Source organism: Carcharodon carcharias, chromosome 28 (genome assembly GCF_017639515.1).
Source record: "Carcharodon carcharias isolate sCarCar2 chromosome 28, sCarCar2.pri, whole genome shotgun sequence".
Lineage (NCBI taxonomy): Eukaryota > Metazoa > Chordata > Chondrichthyes > Lamniformes > Lamnidae > Carcharodon > Carcharodon carcharias.
Window position 1 is genome coordinate 21822671 of NC_054494.1, and position 15941 is coordinate 21838611.

General features: G+C 39.8%; 1 protein-coding gene across 2 annotated transcripts in view; it reads right to left on the bottom strand.

Annotated features, from left to right (window-relative positions):
* Positions 1–5562, bottom strand: part of kat6b (K(lysine) acetyltransferase 6B) — a 170908-nt gene extending 165346 nt beyond the window's left edge. The window contains exons 1-2 of one of the 2 annotated variants that reach the window (XM_041176216.1): positions 5386–5562; positions 3646–4582 (exon numbers count right to left, since the gene is read on the bottom strand). In XM_041176216.1, coding sequence (XP_041032150.1) covers positions 3646–4269 — 624 coding nt within the window. In that variant the 5' untranslated portion in view covers positions 4270–4582; positions 5386–5562. Of the gene's footprint in view, positions 1–3645; positions 4583–5385 lie in introns of those variants that run through there. The other variant, XM_041176217.1, reaches the window with a different exon arrangement.
* Positions 5563–15941: the final 10379 nt, after the last annotated feature.

The window sequence follows — 15941 nt, forward strand, 5'->3', positions numbered from 1 at the left end:
CTCCAAACTCTGTTCCCAAACTACTGACTCCATTCCTCACCCTGACAACAGTTTAAGATTACACTAGTCTGCTCACAATCTTGGTGTTACACTTGACCCCAAAATGAGCTTCTGACCACATACTTGCACCACTAAAACCATCTAGTTTCACCTCTCAACATTGCCCAACTTCACCCCAGCTCAGCTGCTCTGCAGTTGAAACTTTCATTCACGCTTTCGTTAACTCCAGACTTGACTTGGCTATTCTCACACATTCCTGGTTGGTCTCCCATGTTCTACCCTCTGTAAATTTGAGGTCATCCAAAACTCTGCTGCCTGTGTCTTAACTTGCACCATGTCACAATGCCCCATCACCCCTGTGCTCACTGACCTACACTGGCTCACAGTTTAAGAAATGTCTTGATTTTAAAATTCTCATCCCTTGTTTTCAAAGCCCTCCATGATCTCGCCCCTCTCTCTACAATCTCCAGCACCACTCTCCAAAAAAATGTACACTTTAATTCTGGCCTTGTGCACATCATGATTTTAAGTGCTCCAGTTGCCTAGTCCCCAAGCTCTGGAAAACCATCCTTACCTCTCTACCTCACTTTCCTCTTTTAAGAGGCTCCTTAATTCCAACTCTTTGATCAAGCTTTTGGTTATCTGACCCAATATCGCCTGGTGGATCTCACTGTCATACTTGGTTTTATAAATGGTCCTGTGAAGTTCCTTGGGACATTTATTACATTACAGGTGCTACATGAATATAAATTGTTTTTGTTGTTGAAAATATCTCAGGACACTACTCAGAAGCATAAACAGATATGCCCAGGGGGCTGAAGGAATAACCACCAATACTGGAATAAGGCAGATGGTTTCATGGGAACACAAGAGCTCTTGAAGGATGAGGAGGTTACAGTGATGGAGAGGAGCAAGAAGTCATAAAAAGATATAAGCATGAGAATTTTAAATTTGAGGGATTGAGGGACCAGGAGCCAATGTAGGTCAGTAAGGGCAAGGCTGATGAATGGTGCAGGATGGGATTTGAGCAACAGATGAACTGCTGTTTATAGACTGTGGGTGATGGAAGGAGACCACTAGAATAGTCAAGTCTGGAAGTGGTAATGGTGTGGATGAGGATTTCAGTTGCAAATGGACTGAGATTGGACAGATGCAGGCGATGTTATGGAGGAAGAAGATTGCGGAGTTGTGATGTAGCAAATAATTATACACTTACATAGAAACAGGAAATGAAATCCTTCAGTTTTTGCACAGTTTAATATGACCATACATTGAAAAGGTTACAGTCCAATAATGGACAGCTTTAATTAATTCAAAATCCTTCATCCCAGATTAGAATCTGAATATACAAGAAAATAAGAAATAGAAGAAGTAGACCATACAACACATTAAGCCTGCTCCACCATTCAATATAATCATGGCTGATCTTGGGCTTCAACTCGTCTTTCCTGCCTGTTCCACATATCCCTTAATTCCCTGAGACACCAAAATTATGTCTATCTCAACCTTAAAATATATTCAACAATGCAGCATTCAAAACCATCTGGGGTAGATAATTCCAAAGATTTACATCTCTTTGAGTGAAGAAATTTCTCATTTCATTCCTAAATGATCAGCACCTTATCCTGAAACTGTGCCCAAATGTTCTAGATTCCTCAGGCAGTAGAAACAACCTCTCAATATCTACCCTGTCAACCCCCTTCAGAATCTTGAATGTTTTAATGAGATCACCTTTCATTCTTCTAAACCTCAGAGATCATAGACACAATTTAGTCAGCCTCCCATCACGGGAGAAGCTTCACCCCAGGGACCAATCTAGTGAACATTCTCTGAACCACCTCCAATGCAACTATATCCTTCCCTAAATACAGAGATGAAAATTGAACACAGCATTCCGGGTGAGGTCTCAGCAATGCCCCATTTAATTGCAGCAAGATATTTTTATTCTTGTAATCCAACCCCTTTGCAATAAAAGCCAAAAAGCCGTTTACTTTCCTAATTGCTTTCTGTACCTGCATGCTAACTTTTTGTTTTCCTTGAACAGCACATCCAATTCTCTCTGAACATCAACATTTACAAGTTTCACACCTTCAAAAAAACTCTGCTTTTCTATTCTTATGACCAAAGTGAATAATCTCACACTTTCTCACATTATACTCCATCTGCCACCTTGCTGCCCACTCACTTAGCCTGTCTCTATTGCTTTGTAGCCTCTTTGTGTCCTCTTCACAGCTTGCATTCCCACCTAGCTTTGTATCATCAGCAAACTCAAGATGCATTACTCTGTCTCTCTGTCCAAGTCATTAATGCAGATTGTAAGTGGTTGAGACACCAGCACTGATGCTTGCAGCACTCCTAGTCACAGCCTGCCAACTTAAATGCGCCATTTATCCCCACTCTCTGCTTCCTGTCTGTTAAGTAGTCCTCTACGGTATATCATTTGCAACTAGTTACATTAAATAAAACAAATATGAGCGAAAAGTTTTATACCTTATCAAGTTTCCATCTATCTTGTCTCTTCCTGGGAGTCCGATAGTTACCCTTACAAATAACCCATTGTAAATAACTATAAGGAACTACCCTGGCTGTGGCTTGTAAACATTGCTTCAACTAATGCTACCAAAAGTTCAGACTGGCTAGTCACTGATCTTGTTACTGTTTGTAGCAGGTTACTGGCACATGTTGCAGTTGTTTTTGGTTACATTACAGCTCCTGTACTTGAAAGAAATGCAGCATATGAAAATACTTGAAGAGCAGGACAGTTTTCCCAGTCTCGTGGCTAATATTTATCCCTCAACCAACATCACAAACAGAATTTTTGGCAATTTATTTTATTCCTGTTGGTGGGTCCTTGCTATGTGCAAATTGACTGCCACAACGACAGTGATTCCATTCAAAAGTAAATAATTAGCTGTGAAACACTTTGGAAGACAGGTGTTACGACATGCATTATATAAAATGCAAGTCCTTTTTTCCCTTGCCCATTCATAATATAAAGCAATCTGTGGCTAGAATAGTCAAAACGATGAGAGATCGTGAAATGTAAGGTCACCTTACTCTTCATTTGGGATATCAACCTTTGACCTTCAGGGGCCAGTCAGACATCATGTTAGAATGGGTGAAAGCAGCAAACAACTATTTATAATTAGTCACATTCCTCTTAAGGTACGCAGGGAAGACCACTTCTGTGGGAGCTCAAAGTGATTAATGCATCCTACCACTTAATCAGATCATTTAAACATAATCTATTAAATGCCTCTTTAGATCTCATCAACATCACTAAGATCATTACATCATCATACAAGGCTTGAATTTTGTACTAGTGAGTGGCCTGCTATTTCAAGGATCAACCAATACAGAAAAGTTCCCTACTCCAAGATGAATATAACGTGTCAAGCCTCATTCAACCTTTTACTGAGTTTTTTTAGCCTGAAATATAAACACAAGTCCTCATGTTTAAATAACTTTACAATTTGCCTCACTTGTTATGATCATAAATCTCACTCGAAACAGTTCCCTTAAAATGACAGCTCCCTATATGTGTCTGTTAACATCAACACTTCTGCATAAACAGTCCAAAACTAAGCAAATGATCAAGTTAATAGGTTAGGGTTCTCTTTTCCCATATATCAGCAGTAAACTTACCTTTTCTTTTTCATGAGGGAGATGGGTAACTGGTAGGAGAGACGAAGGGGAAGAACTATTGTATTTTGTTGCTCCCCTGCCTCCTGCATTCCCATAATTCACTCTGTAGAGAGGTCCATCCTTTAATATTCTCCCATTATTCACAGCACGCTTGGTAGCTAGTCTAAGCCTCTGTTGAAATGTGGAACTGCTGGTAATTGTAGCTAAATCACTTTGGCTTCTCAAATATTTCTCTATGTTCTTAAGTGAGGAGCCATTTGGTTCTGCCAATCCTTCAACTGCTCTCTTGAGTATCTTATTCCAGTCCACATTACTAATGTCAATACAGTTTCTCGATGTACACCCTTGTGTGGATTTTGAAAGACTGCAAGGCTTAATGGGTGTAAACCGTCCAGGTTTCTCTGGATCCTTGTAGGATGAAAGCCCTTTATTTGTAACTTTAAGAATAGTGCCATCTTTCACACTAAGTTCCAACTGTTCTAGAACAATCTTCCTGTCTAATCCATGTGAAGAGGATACTGCATGGCAAATTCTCTCCTCTGAGGGCCTTTGCTTTTGCTTTTTCACCTTCTGAATAGCTTCTAGAATCCATTCAGTATATAGCGGGTTTGCAAGCTTTACCATGGTTGACCATTCATATGTTGTTCAATTCCAATGTTAGGCATAGAAATTACTCCTTGTATCTGTGTTCAATCAATCCCATGCCAGGAACTAAAAGGCTTTCCTGAGAAAATAAACAATTCACTGAAGTAAGGACTAGAACATGCCTTAACATCAGCACCTGTAACATGTCTGCTAGTCAAAAATATCCATCAAAACTGCACTGAGCCCAATTAGCCTTACAAGACAGTGGATAAACAGGATAATCTTCTGAAGGTTCAACCAACAGGTTTCCAAAAGACTCCCAATGCACTAGTTGTAACTGTGAGAACAGATCCTGTAAGGCAAAAGGTAAACAATGTTAAATATGCCCTCTGCAAAGTTCACTGAAGTCAGAAAAAAATCCCACAAAACCAGCAACTTATTCTCCATATAACATGCAGCACGTTATGATCAGCTTGTTAGATTGACAATTTCAAATCCCTCTTGTTTACATCAGAATGTCACCATTGTAAATACACGTGCAATGCTGCAAGTTCTCCCAATCTCGCTGTAGATTTCTGGTGTAAATATAAAGGGCATGATGTCACTCCCCTTCTAAAACAAAAATCAATAAAGTAGGAAAACTCGGTTGCATCACGTCTCAGTTGTATATTTTCAGGTGAGCAACTTTCGCGAGCGTTGTTTTCTAAAATCTATCCGCATTCAAATTCACCTTACAGTGATTTTGACTCAGGCAGCGTTTCTTACTTTATTCTTCTAAGGAGTAGTAGTAATAATAATAATAATAGTATGCAGATAAAATTGTGACCAAACAAATTCACAATCCACTGGTGACCACAGCTCTGCAATCATTTAAAGTCCTCGACCCGCTGGCAGCAGCATCCTGTCTGTCTGAATCGGTCTCAATACCGCATCATCAGCATTCAGGGTCACACCAGGAATTGCTCGAGAACCACTGCGTTAAAGCCCAATGAGGATCCCTTTTTTTTAAAAGACATCTCATCATTAACCATAATCACGGCAGTCGATAGCCTTCCGCATTATTCTCTTCAGGTAGCCCATAATGCGGAGTCTCCCTTGCCTATAAAAAAGGTTTTGCTTCAAAACAAAACAGGTTTGGAAAAACAGATCACGCACCTTGCTTCACACTTGAGCGCAGAATCGGCTGATACCTAGCAGAGCAGACGCCATTTTGTTCCAATGTTTGAACACCGGAGTTTACATGAAAGCGACATGACACTGATTACAGCCGAATGGAGTCCCATTATACCCCGGCGCGCAACCTAACACCAGCCTGGAAGTCCCGCCTCCGCGCTACCCTCATTGGCCGCAGCACACCCCCCTACCATTCCCAAGCAGCACGCACCATGACGTTGCACCATTGGTCCATCGCCCTGTCAATCATTGAGCACGTCCCTTATCCTCCCCGCCCCCCCCACCCCTCCTCCCCTTTCAAGCAGGATAGGTTGGCCCGCAGTATTTATGTCATTTGCGCACTGGGCAAAGCCGGAGCTAAATTTTAAGTTTAACGCGCTGCCTCCCAAGTTAATTTCGCTCAGTCGCCGATCCGTCATGTTAGCTCCAGTCAAATTATTTTTCTCTTCCCAATGCAGGTCGCAACCGCTGCATACCCAGTAGCTGTCAATTAAGTTTAGCAAAACAGCGTCCGAAATGAAAACAGTTTTTGAGGCTTTTTAACCGGTCGATAACTAAATGTCAAGTTCCTTCCTTTTATTCTAAAAGTACCCTTTAAGGCAATATTTCGAAAGCAGGCGTTTTAAAACGCTCCCCCCCTCCCTAATCTATTTTCGAATGGCAATCTGTTAAACGATAGATCGATTTTTGGATGAACCATTTGGATCAGTGTCTAATGCAGCGCTGCCCTCACTGATACCAGCAACCACCCCCTATCGCTTAATGCAAAGGGGAGAGAGAGAGAGAGAGAGAGAGAGAAAAAAAAACACAACAAAGTGGGCCATTTCACAATTTCTTCCCCCTCCCTTCCCTTGCAAATTAATATTTATCAGAGGAGGCTTGTCGGAGGCTCTGCTCGCGCTGCTTTTGAAAATTCAAATTGGATTCCGAGCTAGCACGAGCGGGCAAGTTGCTGCCTTTTTTAAAAAAAAAAAAATAATTTTTAAAAATCACCTCAGCGAGGAGGAAAAATGGCGCATCAATTGGTAATATGTTATATTAAAAACATACACGGAAGTGGCACTTCCCCCCCACTTTTTTTTTGCCTTTATTTTACTCCCCCCACCCCCGTTTCAAAAAGATCATCGGAGAAAAGGTATCTGAGGCGGTTGGAAGGTACCCGGTGAAAAGACGAAGACCCCCCCCTGCCTCCCCCTCCCCCATTCTATAACGATCGCTCATTAACCAGGCGGCGCGAGTCAGCCCGCGCGCGATGGTTGGGGGTGGGGCGGGGGGGGGGGGGGGGTGGAGGTCACGCAACGGCGGCGGCGGCTGCTAAAACCCGCCACTCACGAGACTCGGTCTCCCGCAGCCGCCTGATAACCACCAACTCCTTAAAGGTTAATCATCTGCGTGCGCGCCACCACAAGCTAGTGCCCGCTGCCAGTTGGCTTTCCCTTGTTGTGTCAGGCGCTAGTAGGCACCTTCACTCAGCATTATCCTCCCTCAGCTGCCAACTTGCCAGCAAAGCCCCCCCCCCCCCTGCCCCGTTCCTGCTTTTCATTTATGTTTTGAAGTCTATTGCTATCATTTTTTAAGAGAAAAGAAATGAAGTCTACTAGTTATTTTTAGAAAAAAAAGTTTACTTGTCTCCCCTTCCTCCTCTTGGAACAGTTTTAATAACCTCCCAGTAAACACGCTTGAGACCTGGTGGCTCATTGGCTCAGATCTTTTGCTATATATGCCAGCTGTCTCAATTTCTTACGCACAGTAACAGATGGCACACACACCACACAGGCGAGGTACTGTAAACGCACAAAATAGCCCATCGTTAATTCCGAGGGCATTTCTTCCAACCCTGCTTTCGTTTCGAACTGTATTTGAGATCGACTTCATACAGCCTTGCATTTTATATTTTGAAATAAATTAGTGGACACTCTTTCTTGCTGGTTAACCAGATAGAAATTACCTCCAACTAAATAATCTCCAACTATAGCAAAAATGTGTTTTCTAAAATTATTGCAGCGAAGTAACCTTGATAAATGAATATGGATTTTTTAGTGCTGCTTACAAACATTGAACTGCCACAAAGAGGATAACACTTAGTCTGGAATTCTAAATCGAATGGGTCATGTGTGCACAAATATTCATCGACTATCTGAACAATAAAGAGTCAGGGTGGTTCTGAGAGCCTAAACTGTACACAAGTGAACTATGAGATGATGTTAAACAATAGTTCCAATACTTTCGCAAGGATAGCCAAGTTCAAGAATATGCTTCAAATTTACTAGTCAAAAGTCACATGAAAAATAATATATAATTTTGTGTAGTTGGTACCAGTTTTTTTCATATCTTAATTGGGTTCATGAACCCCAGAGTGCTTGTTAAATGAGAATGACTACTTCTCTGAAACACACAGTTCAGTCAGAATCCTGTTTTGTTTATACAAGGCTCGTAACACACAGTGGAACCTCATATTGCGAGGTGTAAAATAGCAAAATATGAACAATCTGAAATCTGCTCCAAATTAAACAGCATAGTGGCATGAAGAATGAATGAAACTAGAACACTGATTGTCATTGGACTATGTACTATTTTGTATTGGAGTGGAATATATAATTTCATATTTCAGATAATACAGCAAATAAATAAACACGGTAAGTATTTGCTAAACACATATTGGCTAAAAACAATGATTCAAGTACCAGTGTGTGGAATACAGTGTGTGAAATGTTCTATTACATTAACCATGAACCATAACTCTCACTGTTATGTCCCTTCTATGCTACATATAGAATGTTTACATCATATAATCCCTATTTACTCCATTTTTTTGTTAATTTGGATGCTGCACACTTCTAGATTTCCTTTAACCACACTTTCCAATTCAAATTTGTAACATGCCTCTTCAAAACAGCTATGCATGTGGCATCCTGTGATTTTAATTGGTTAGTTTTCTCCAAACACATGGTGCCCATTGCTCACAGCCCCTAGATGTGTGGAATACTTTATCTAATAACTTAATAAAATTTTGTTTTGCAGCCCCATTCTTGGGTATAGATATCACATCATTCAAACAATTCTCACATATGTAGAAACATATTTATTCCACACACATATGTGTGTGTGCGTGCGTGTGAAAAACATTAAAAACTACTTTCTCAAGAACCATCAGCAATCAAAACAAATTCTAACAGCTGTCAGTGACTCACCAGCAGCAAGTGCATAGCTGTAAGTACTGGAATTCATGCTGAATAACTATAGCATTGTCCGAGAAAAGCATTAACAGATTAGAACTCCAGTAGTAAAAGGCAATTATAATTTTTTGAAGGTGGATCACTTAAATTACACTAATAAAATCCTTCATAAGGGGCTGAGTGTAATATTTTTTCAACAAATGAATGGAACTGTTGTAATACAAATTGTGAGATTTACTTATAATTTGTGGCAGCCCTTTTTTCATCAATTTTAAAATAAATTCTAGGGGAAATTTTAACATGAACTGGGAATAAAGGAAACGGGAGTATCCGATTCAGCCCCTCAAGCCTGTTCCACCGTTCAATTAGATCATGGTTGAATTGCACGTCAACTACATTTTACCTACCTTAGTACCGACCTTAGTTCCATCTTCCTTGATAGCTTCACCTAACAAAATTCTAACAATCTCAGTCTCAGTCTTGAAAGCTCAAATTGTCCCAGCCTCCATAGCCTTATGGGGAAGAAAATTCCAATCCAATTAGAACTAAATAACTACAAAAAAAAACCTCACCAGAGCACCATGAATCTGGTTTTTCATGAATTTAGCTACTTCATGTGCAAGGTGACATTTTAGTTTCTAGACAAGCCCAAAGGTACTTCAATGACTCGGCCCACAGGGGTGGCCTACATAAGACCTAAAGAGGCTACATTCCTTCATTAATCAATGAAGAATGTACCCAATCATTTCTTTGTAACCAGAAGAAATTTTACTGGCAGTAGGAGGGCTGAATGCCAGGTCATAAATGTATGTTTCAGCTTCCAGAGAGTTCACCTTTTTGCACAAACATTTGTATTATGCACATTTGTATTTATGGTTGCCCACTCATACTGTAGTTAAACATTCTTTCAATTATAGTATTAAGATATTCTTATGGAACTAAATTCTTTATTTCAAGATTCCCCCAGAACGTTTTCATTGTAAAATATGTTTTATGCATTGAAACATGAAAATAAAATTTTACAAATAGTATGTGTAACACAAAAGTACATTATCCCACATGCATGTACATGGGTAATAAAATCATCAGTCTATACAATCACTTAATTTGAAAATTATCTTCTTGTAAGTTTCTATAGCCAAGTTTGTGAACTTCAGAGACTTTCTACGGCTTTGTACATTTGTTTGCATTGCCATGACCAAAACTGGTAGTCTTTTGTCTGTATTTGATTAGGAACCTTAAAAGTAAATGATCCAACATAAAAATATTCAGTTGGTGTTTATCAATCAAAATGCCAATAAGCAACTGTGGTTAGAATGTGAAGGAATAGCATGGATAAACAACAACTGTTAGGATAAAAATCTATCTCTATTTAGTGCTTATCACTGAGTGTTATTTTAAAACCTCTTGAAATGCTTATATACACCAACAACTGTTGTAATGAGATTATCATGATAATGTAATCAATACTTGTCCATCCAGCTAGTTAATATCAGTTAACTCAAGGACTCTGTATTGCTATTTAATTACTTCAATGGGTTGATTTTATGATTCAGCCTATTTTGCAATGGTTTATGAAAGTATGAAATATTTCAATGATCTAATAAAATGTTGTTTGATAATCATACAAAGTAGGTTCTTCCTGAAACATATAGGCCATTATATGACCTGTAGATTTTAAAACAAATTAGGATTCAATAATTATGTTGAGATAAAACATAGTAAACAGGTAAGCATTTTTACATAGAATTTACAGCACAGAAACAGGCCATCAAGGCCAACTGCTCCGTATTGGTGTTTATGCTCTGTATGAGTCTCCTCCCACCCTACTTTGTCTAACTTTTTTGCATAGTCTTCTATCCCTTATTCCCTCATATATTTATCTAATTTCTCCTTACTGGCATTTATGCTATTTACCTTAACTATTACATGTGGTAGCAAGTTCCACATTTTAACCACTCTCTTGGGAAATAAGTTTCTTTTGAATTCTTTATTGGATTTATAAGTGACCATATCTTATACTTATGGTTTCTTCTTTTGGACTCGCCACTCTATGCTTATCCTATCAAAACCAGTCATAATTTTAAAGACCTCCATTAGATCACATGTCTGTTTTCTCTTCTCTAGAGAGAAAAAGCCCCAGCTTATTCAGTTTTTCCAGATATCTGGAAGACCATTTCCCACCCTCTGCTAGTCTGAGTAACTACCTTCTTGTTTTATGGCAGGCTTATTTGTTTTGCTACTAGTCCCCTGACTCCACACTCTGACCTCAGACATGAGTCTCTTGGTAAAGAAATTTATTTTGAATTCTTTATTGGATTTTTAAGTGACTGCCTTATACTTATAAAGGCTCTTTGAAAATCCAAATATATTAACATCTACTATATTGTCCTAGCCTAGTCTTTCAGTTGAATTCAGTAAGGTTGGTCAAGCATGGCCATCCTTTTGAAATGCACACTGGGACTCTTTATGTTTTTGGTTTTTTAATTATTTTCTATTAAATCTTTGAGTAAAGATTCCATTATCTTTCCTATCATTGACTAATGACCCCTCTAATTTTTTTTTTTTGCTGTGCGCGGCCTATTTATTTAAGTGCACGGGACCTGTAAGTTTTGTGTGTGGACATGGCCATGCACTCACCGTAACTTAAAGAGGCCAGTTTGTGTTCAGCCTGCATGGGGTCTTCTCGGTTGCTGTCGGCTGCTTAGCTAAAGGGGAACATTACCACCAATGTTAAACTATGTAATGTTCTCTGGACTTATTTTAACTCCAATTTTAAATATAGGAATAACATCCTATAGTCTTCTGGCACTGTAACATTTTCTGATGAATTATTATGTAATGGTGCTTCTACTATCTCTTCCCTAGCTGCTTTTAATATGCACGTACTGACTACAGGTTTTATCCTAAGTTTAACTACTTTATAAATTATCTCCCCCATTTCCTGCCTTAGGGGTCTTGACATCTTTTTTGATGTCTTCTTCTCATGTCAAGTCCGCCCTGTTAGCCTCCCTAGTAAATGCTGAGGCAAAGTAGTTATTCAATATTTCTGCCATTTCACTTGTCATTACCTGAGAGTTTATCTTTTGCACCCTAATGGTCCTTCCTATCATGATTTTCCCTTTGTCATTTATTTAAAACACTTTCTTCTATTTTAACATACTTCAAAATTATAAATTATGATTACTGAATTGCTTGTCATGAGGGAGGCAATTAATTTCCCAGATTGATTATTCAAATGCATAATTGCATTCACTATTTTACTAGTCATTGTTAACATTAAATGACGAGTTGATAAATGCTAGTTTAATAAAAAAGTTGAGCTGGAAATAGATTTATAAATTAACTTTTTAAAAAAGTACTCTCCCTGATAATTGTAAAAATAGCGCATTAAGAACTGTTATGAAATCAAAATTGTAATGTCACATCGGAACACCTCACACCATGAAAATAATCACTACAGTGATTGCAAAAATTCATAGAATGTAAACATAATTAAAACTTTGAACATTTCACAATTTAGAGTTATATCTTTATTATTGCTTTTCCAGATCTTCCCCTTGCCCATTGGTCTGGTTTTATGTTTTTTTTTTACCTCTGCTAAGAGATTACATGGCCCTGGGGTAGGTGGGGAGACTCTGAATTGTAATATCTGATGCATAACAACCAGACAGGCCAGTGCATCTTTTCCTGTCCATCATTTCCGTATGTTTGTATGATAGTGGGCCGGTACTACAGTGGTAATGTTAATGGACCTGTAAGCCAGAGGCCTGAATTAATGCTCTGGAGACATATCCTACCATGGTAGTGGAGGCAATTCAAAATTAATTAATAAAAATGGAATAAAATGCTAGTTTCATTAATAATGATCATGAAACTACTGGATTGTTGTTAAAAAAAACCCATCTGGTTCACTAAAGGCCTTATGGGATAGGGGGGGTTAAATCTGCCATCTTTACCCAGTCTGGTCCACACATGACTCAGATCCTAATGAAATAGCACAGCAAGCCACTTGGTTATACCAAACTGCTACAGAAAATAGCACCGAACATGTATCTACACCACATGACTACAGTGGTTCAAGGCGGTGGCTCACAGGCAATTGTGGAAGGGCAACAAATGCTGGCATCGCAAGAAAAAATTTAAAAATTATATTAATATTCCAAACTGCTGAATGGAGAATAAGACTTTAACTTGGAACTGAGCTTCAATCCAAGTAACCAGAGCATAAAATCTATACTGGTTCCATCATTATTACAGTTATCTAAGGTATAGCAGGTAGAAGATAGATTGATGTAAAAGTGACATTTTAGTGAAAGGTACTTTTGAAACCAGGATTGTGGTATAATATTGAAGACCTATTTAGAACAGCAGGAAGCAGTCAATACTATACTAATCTGATGTTATTACTGGGTACAAGGTGTAGCACCTACTGATGTCACCTTTAAGCCCAAAATGGAACAATAATCAAGAGCCATAAAAGACTGCAAATGCAGTCCAACCTTGTTACAAATTCAAAGGGACAAGCAAAGACGTTTTTGTCAAAGTTGATTTTATTAAAACTCTTTAAGCTTTCTTATTGCCTATAATAGAGACCCTGCCCTGACTATGGGAAGTTGATTGGAGAGGTTTAAGCTCATTGAGTCAGATGTCTTCTATGGCACAGGAGGCCATTTGGCCCATTGAATCTGTGCTGGCTCGCTGCAGCAATCCAGTCAGTCCCACTCCCCCTCTCGGACTCCATTGCTCTGCAAGTTTATTTCCTTCAAGTGCCCATCCAATTTCCTTTTGAAATCATTGGCCAGGATTTTCCCCTCGGCGATTTGGGGGCGGGGCTCAGTCGCCGAGGGGAAAATGACGTGAGATGATGTCGGGAGGAATCCCCGATGTCATCCCAGTCCATTTAAATTTTTAGGAAGATGGGCGGACAGCGAAATCAGCTGTCCGCCCGCCGACCTGTCAATGGCCAATTGAGGTCATTGACAGGCTAGTTAAAGTAATTAAAGACCTGCCCGTTCAAGCTTAAGGCTGGCGGTCAGGCCAGGAGCCCCAGAGGGCTCCAGGTTATTCATGAAACTTCACCCACTGGCGGGATGATGCTTCACGTCCGTATTGTAAAAAATTAATAAAATGTATGTGTTCTTTATTAACATGTCCCATCTCTTGTGACAATGTCACATGAGGGGGACATGTTAATAATTTTTTAATGTTCTATGTTTAATGTTTTTGACACTGTCAGTATTGTCCCTGGGACAGCACTTTGCCTCAGGGAGAAATGCGCTCTTTGACAGATGAGGTATCCCCCCCCCCCCCCAAAACAGGAAGCGCTTGGTCTTCCTGTCGAGGGATACCGCTGGGCGGGCCTTAATTGGCCCGCCCACTTAAAATGGTGGTGGGCCCCATTTCAGTGGGCGGGGGGGGGGGGGGTGTGGTGGTGGTGTCAGCTGCCCGCCCACCGCCAAGCCGGTGGGGCCCGCATGCCATCCATTGTTTCCGCAATCACCACTCTCGTGCGTTCCAGGTAATTACTACTCACTGCATAAAAAAGTTCTTCCTCACATTCCTTCTGCATCTCTTGCATGAAATCTTCAATCTGTGACCCCTAATCCTTGTACAATCATCTAATGGGAAGAGGTTTTCCTTGTCTACCTTCTCTCAGCCTGTCATACTCTTGTATACCTCGGTCAAATCCCCTCTCAATCTCCTTTGCTCGAAAGAAAAAAACCTAACCTTTTCAACCTAACCTTGTAACTAAAACTCCTCCATCCCTGGAGCCATCCTGGTAAATCTCCTCTGCACCCACTCAAGAATCTTCACGTCTTTCCTAAAGTGAGATAACCAGAACTGGGTGCAATACTCTATTGGGGCCTAATCAGAACCTTATATAAGTTCAGCATAACTGCTGTGCTTTTGTACTCCATGCCTCTCTTTATGAAGTCCATGATCCTATATGCTTTGCTAACCACTCTCTCAATAAATCTTGCCATCTTCAAAGATTGATGCACAGGCATCCTCAGGTCCCTCTGTCCCCGCACACTTGTTAGAATTGTGCCATTAAAGTCTTTATTGCCCCTCCCATCTGTCTGCAAAATGTATCACCTCACACTTCTCTGTCTTAAATTCCATCTGCCACTTGTCTGCTAGCCTACGTCCTGTTGAAGGCAATTCATATCATCCTCACTGTTTGCCACTCCTCCAAGTTTGGGCAAATTTTGAAATTTTACTCCATATTCCAAGATATAAGTCACTTATATATAACAAAAAAAAGTGGACCTAGCACTGACCCTTGGGGAACAACACTGTCTACCACCCTCTAGTCTGAAAAACAACCACACCACACAACTTGCTGCTTTCTATCCTTAAGCCAACTTTTTATCCAATTGCAGGTCCTCCTTTCCATAAGCCTCAGTTTTGATAACCAGCCTTTCATGTGGTATCTTGTCAAACATTTTCTTAAATTCCATATAGACAACATCCATGGCATTCCGTTCATCAACCTTCTCTGTTACTTCATCTAAAAATTCAATTAGTCAACCATGATCAGCCTTTTACAAAATCTGTGCTGGCTCTCCTTAATTAACTGAAGCCTCTCCAAATGCCTGTTGACTTTTTCTCTAATTAAGGATTCCAAAACCTTACCCCTAACTGATGTTAGACCAATTGGCCTGCAATTGCTAGGACTGGCTTTGCACCCTTCCTTGAATAAGGGTGTCATATTTGCAACTTTCCAATCCTCTGGTACCTCCCCCATATCTAGGAAAGTTTGAAAAATTAAGACAATCCTTTCCACTGTCTCCACTTGCACTTCCTTTAACAACCTGGGATGCAAGCCATCCGGACCAGGTGACATATCTATCTCAAGCAACACCACCCTATCCAGTACCCACTCCCTTTCAATTTTCACACTATCCATTGCCTCCACTATCTCTGTTTCTATTTATATTTTGTCAGATTCCTCTGCCTTAGGAAACACTGATACAAAGAACTCATTAAGTATTCTTGCCCTGCGTCTCTAAGCATACATCCCCTTGTTGTTCCTAATAAAACCCAATCCACCTCTTACTATTTAAATGCTGGATGATGATGTTTGTTCCCTTTGATTGTAAATAGTGGCATATAAGCGGACCTGGTGTATAAGATGACCCCATTATCTAGCCTCAAAAAAAAAATCATGTTTTTGCATATGCTCAATGTACTGGTTGTCTTGCTCCTTTATAGCTCTCCTTGCTCTCTCTCAGACCTGCTGCAAGGTTTCAATGGACCTTGTCTGTAAAGATGGTTTGGTACTTTTTGTTCTGTTCTAATTATTTTAAATTAGTCAATAATTAATTCCCATATAATGAAAACTCAATTTAGCTAAGG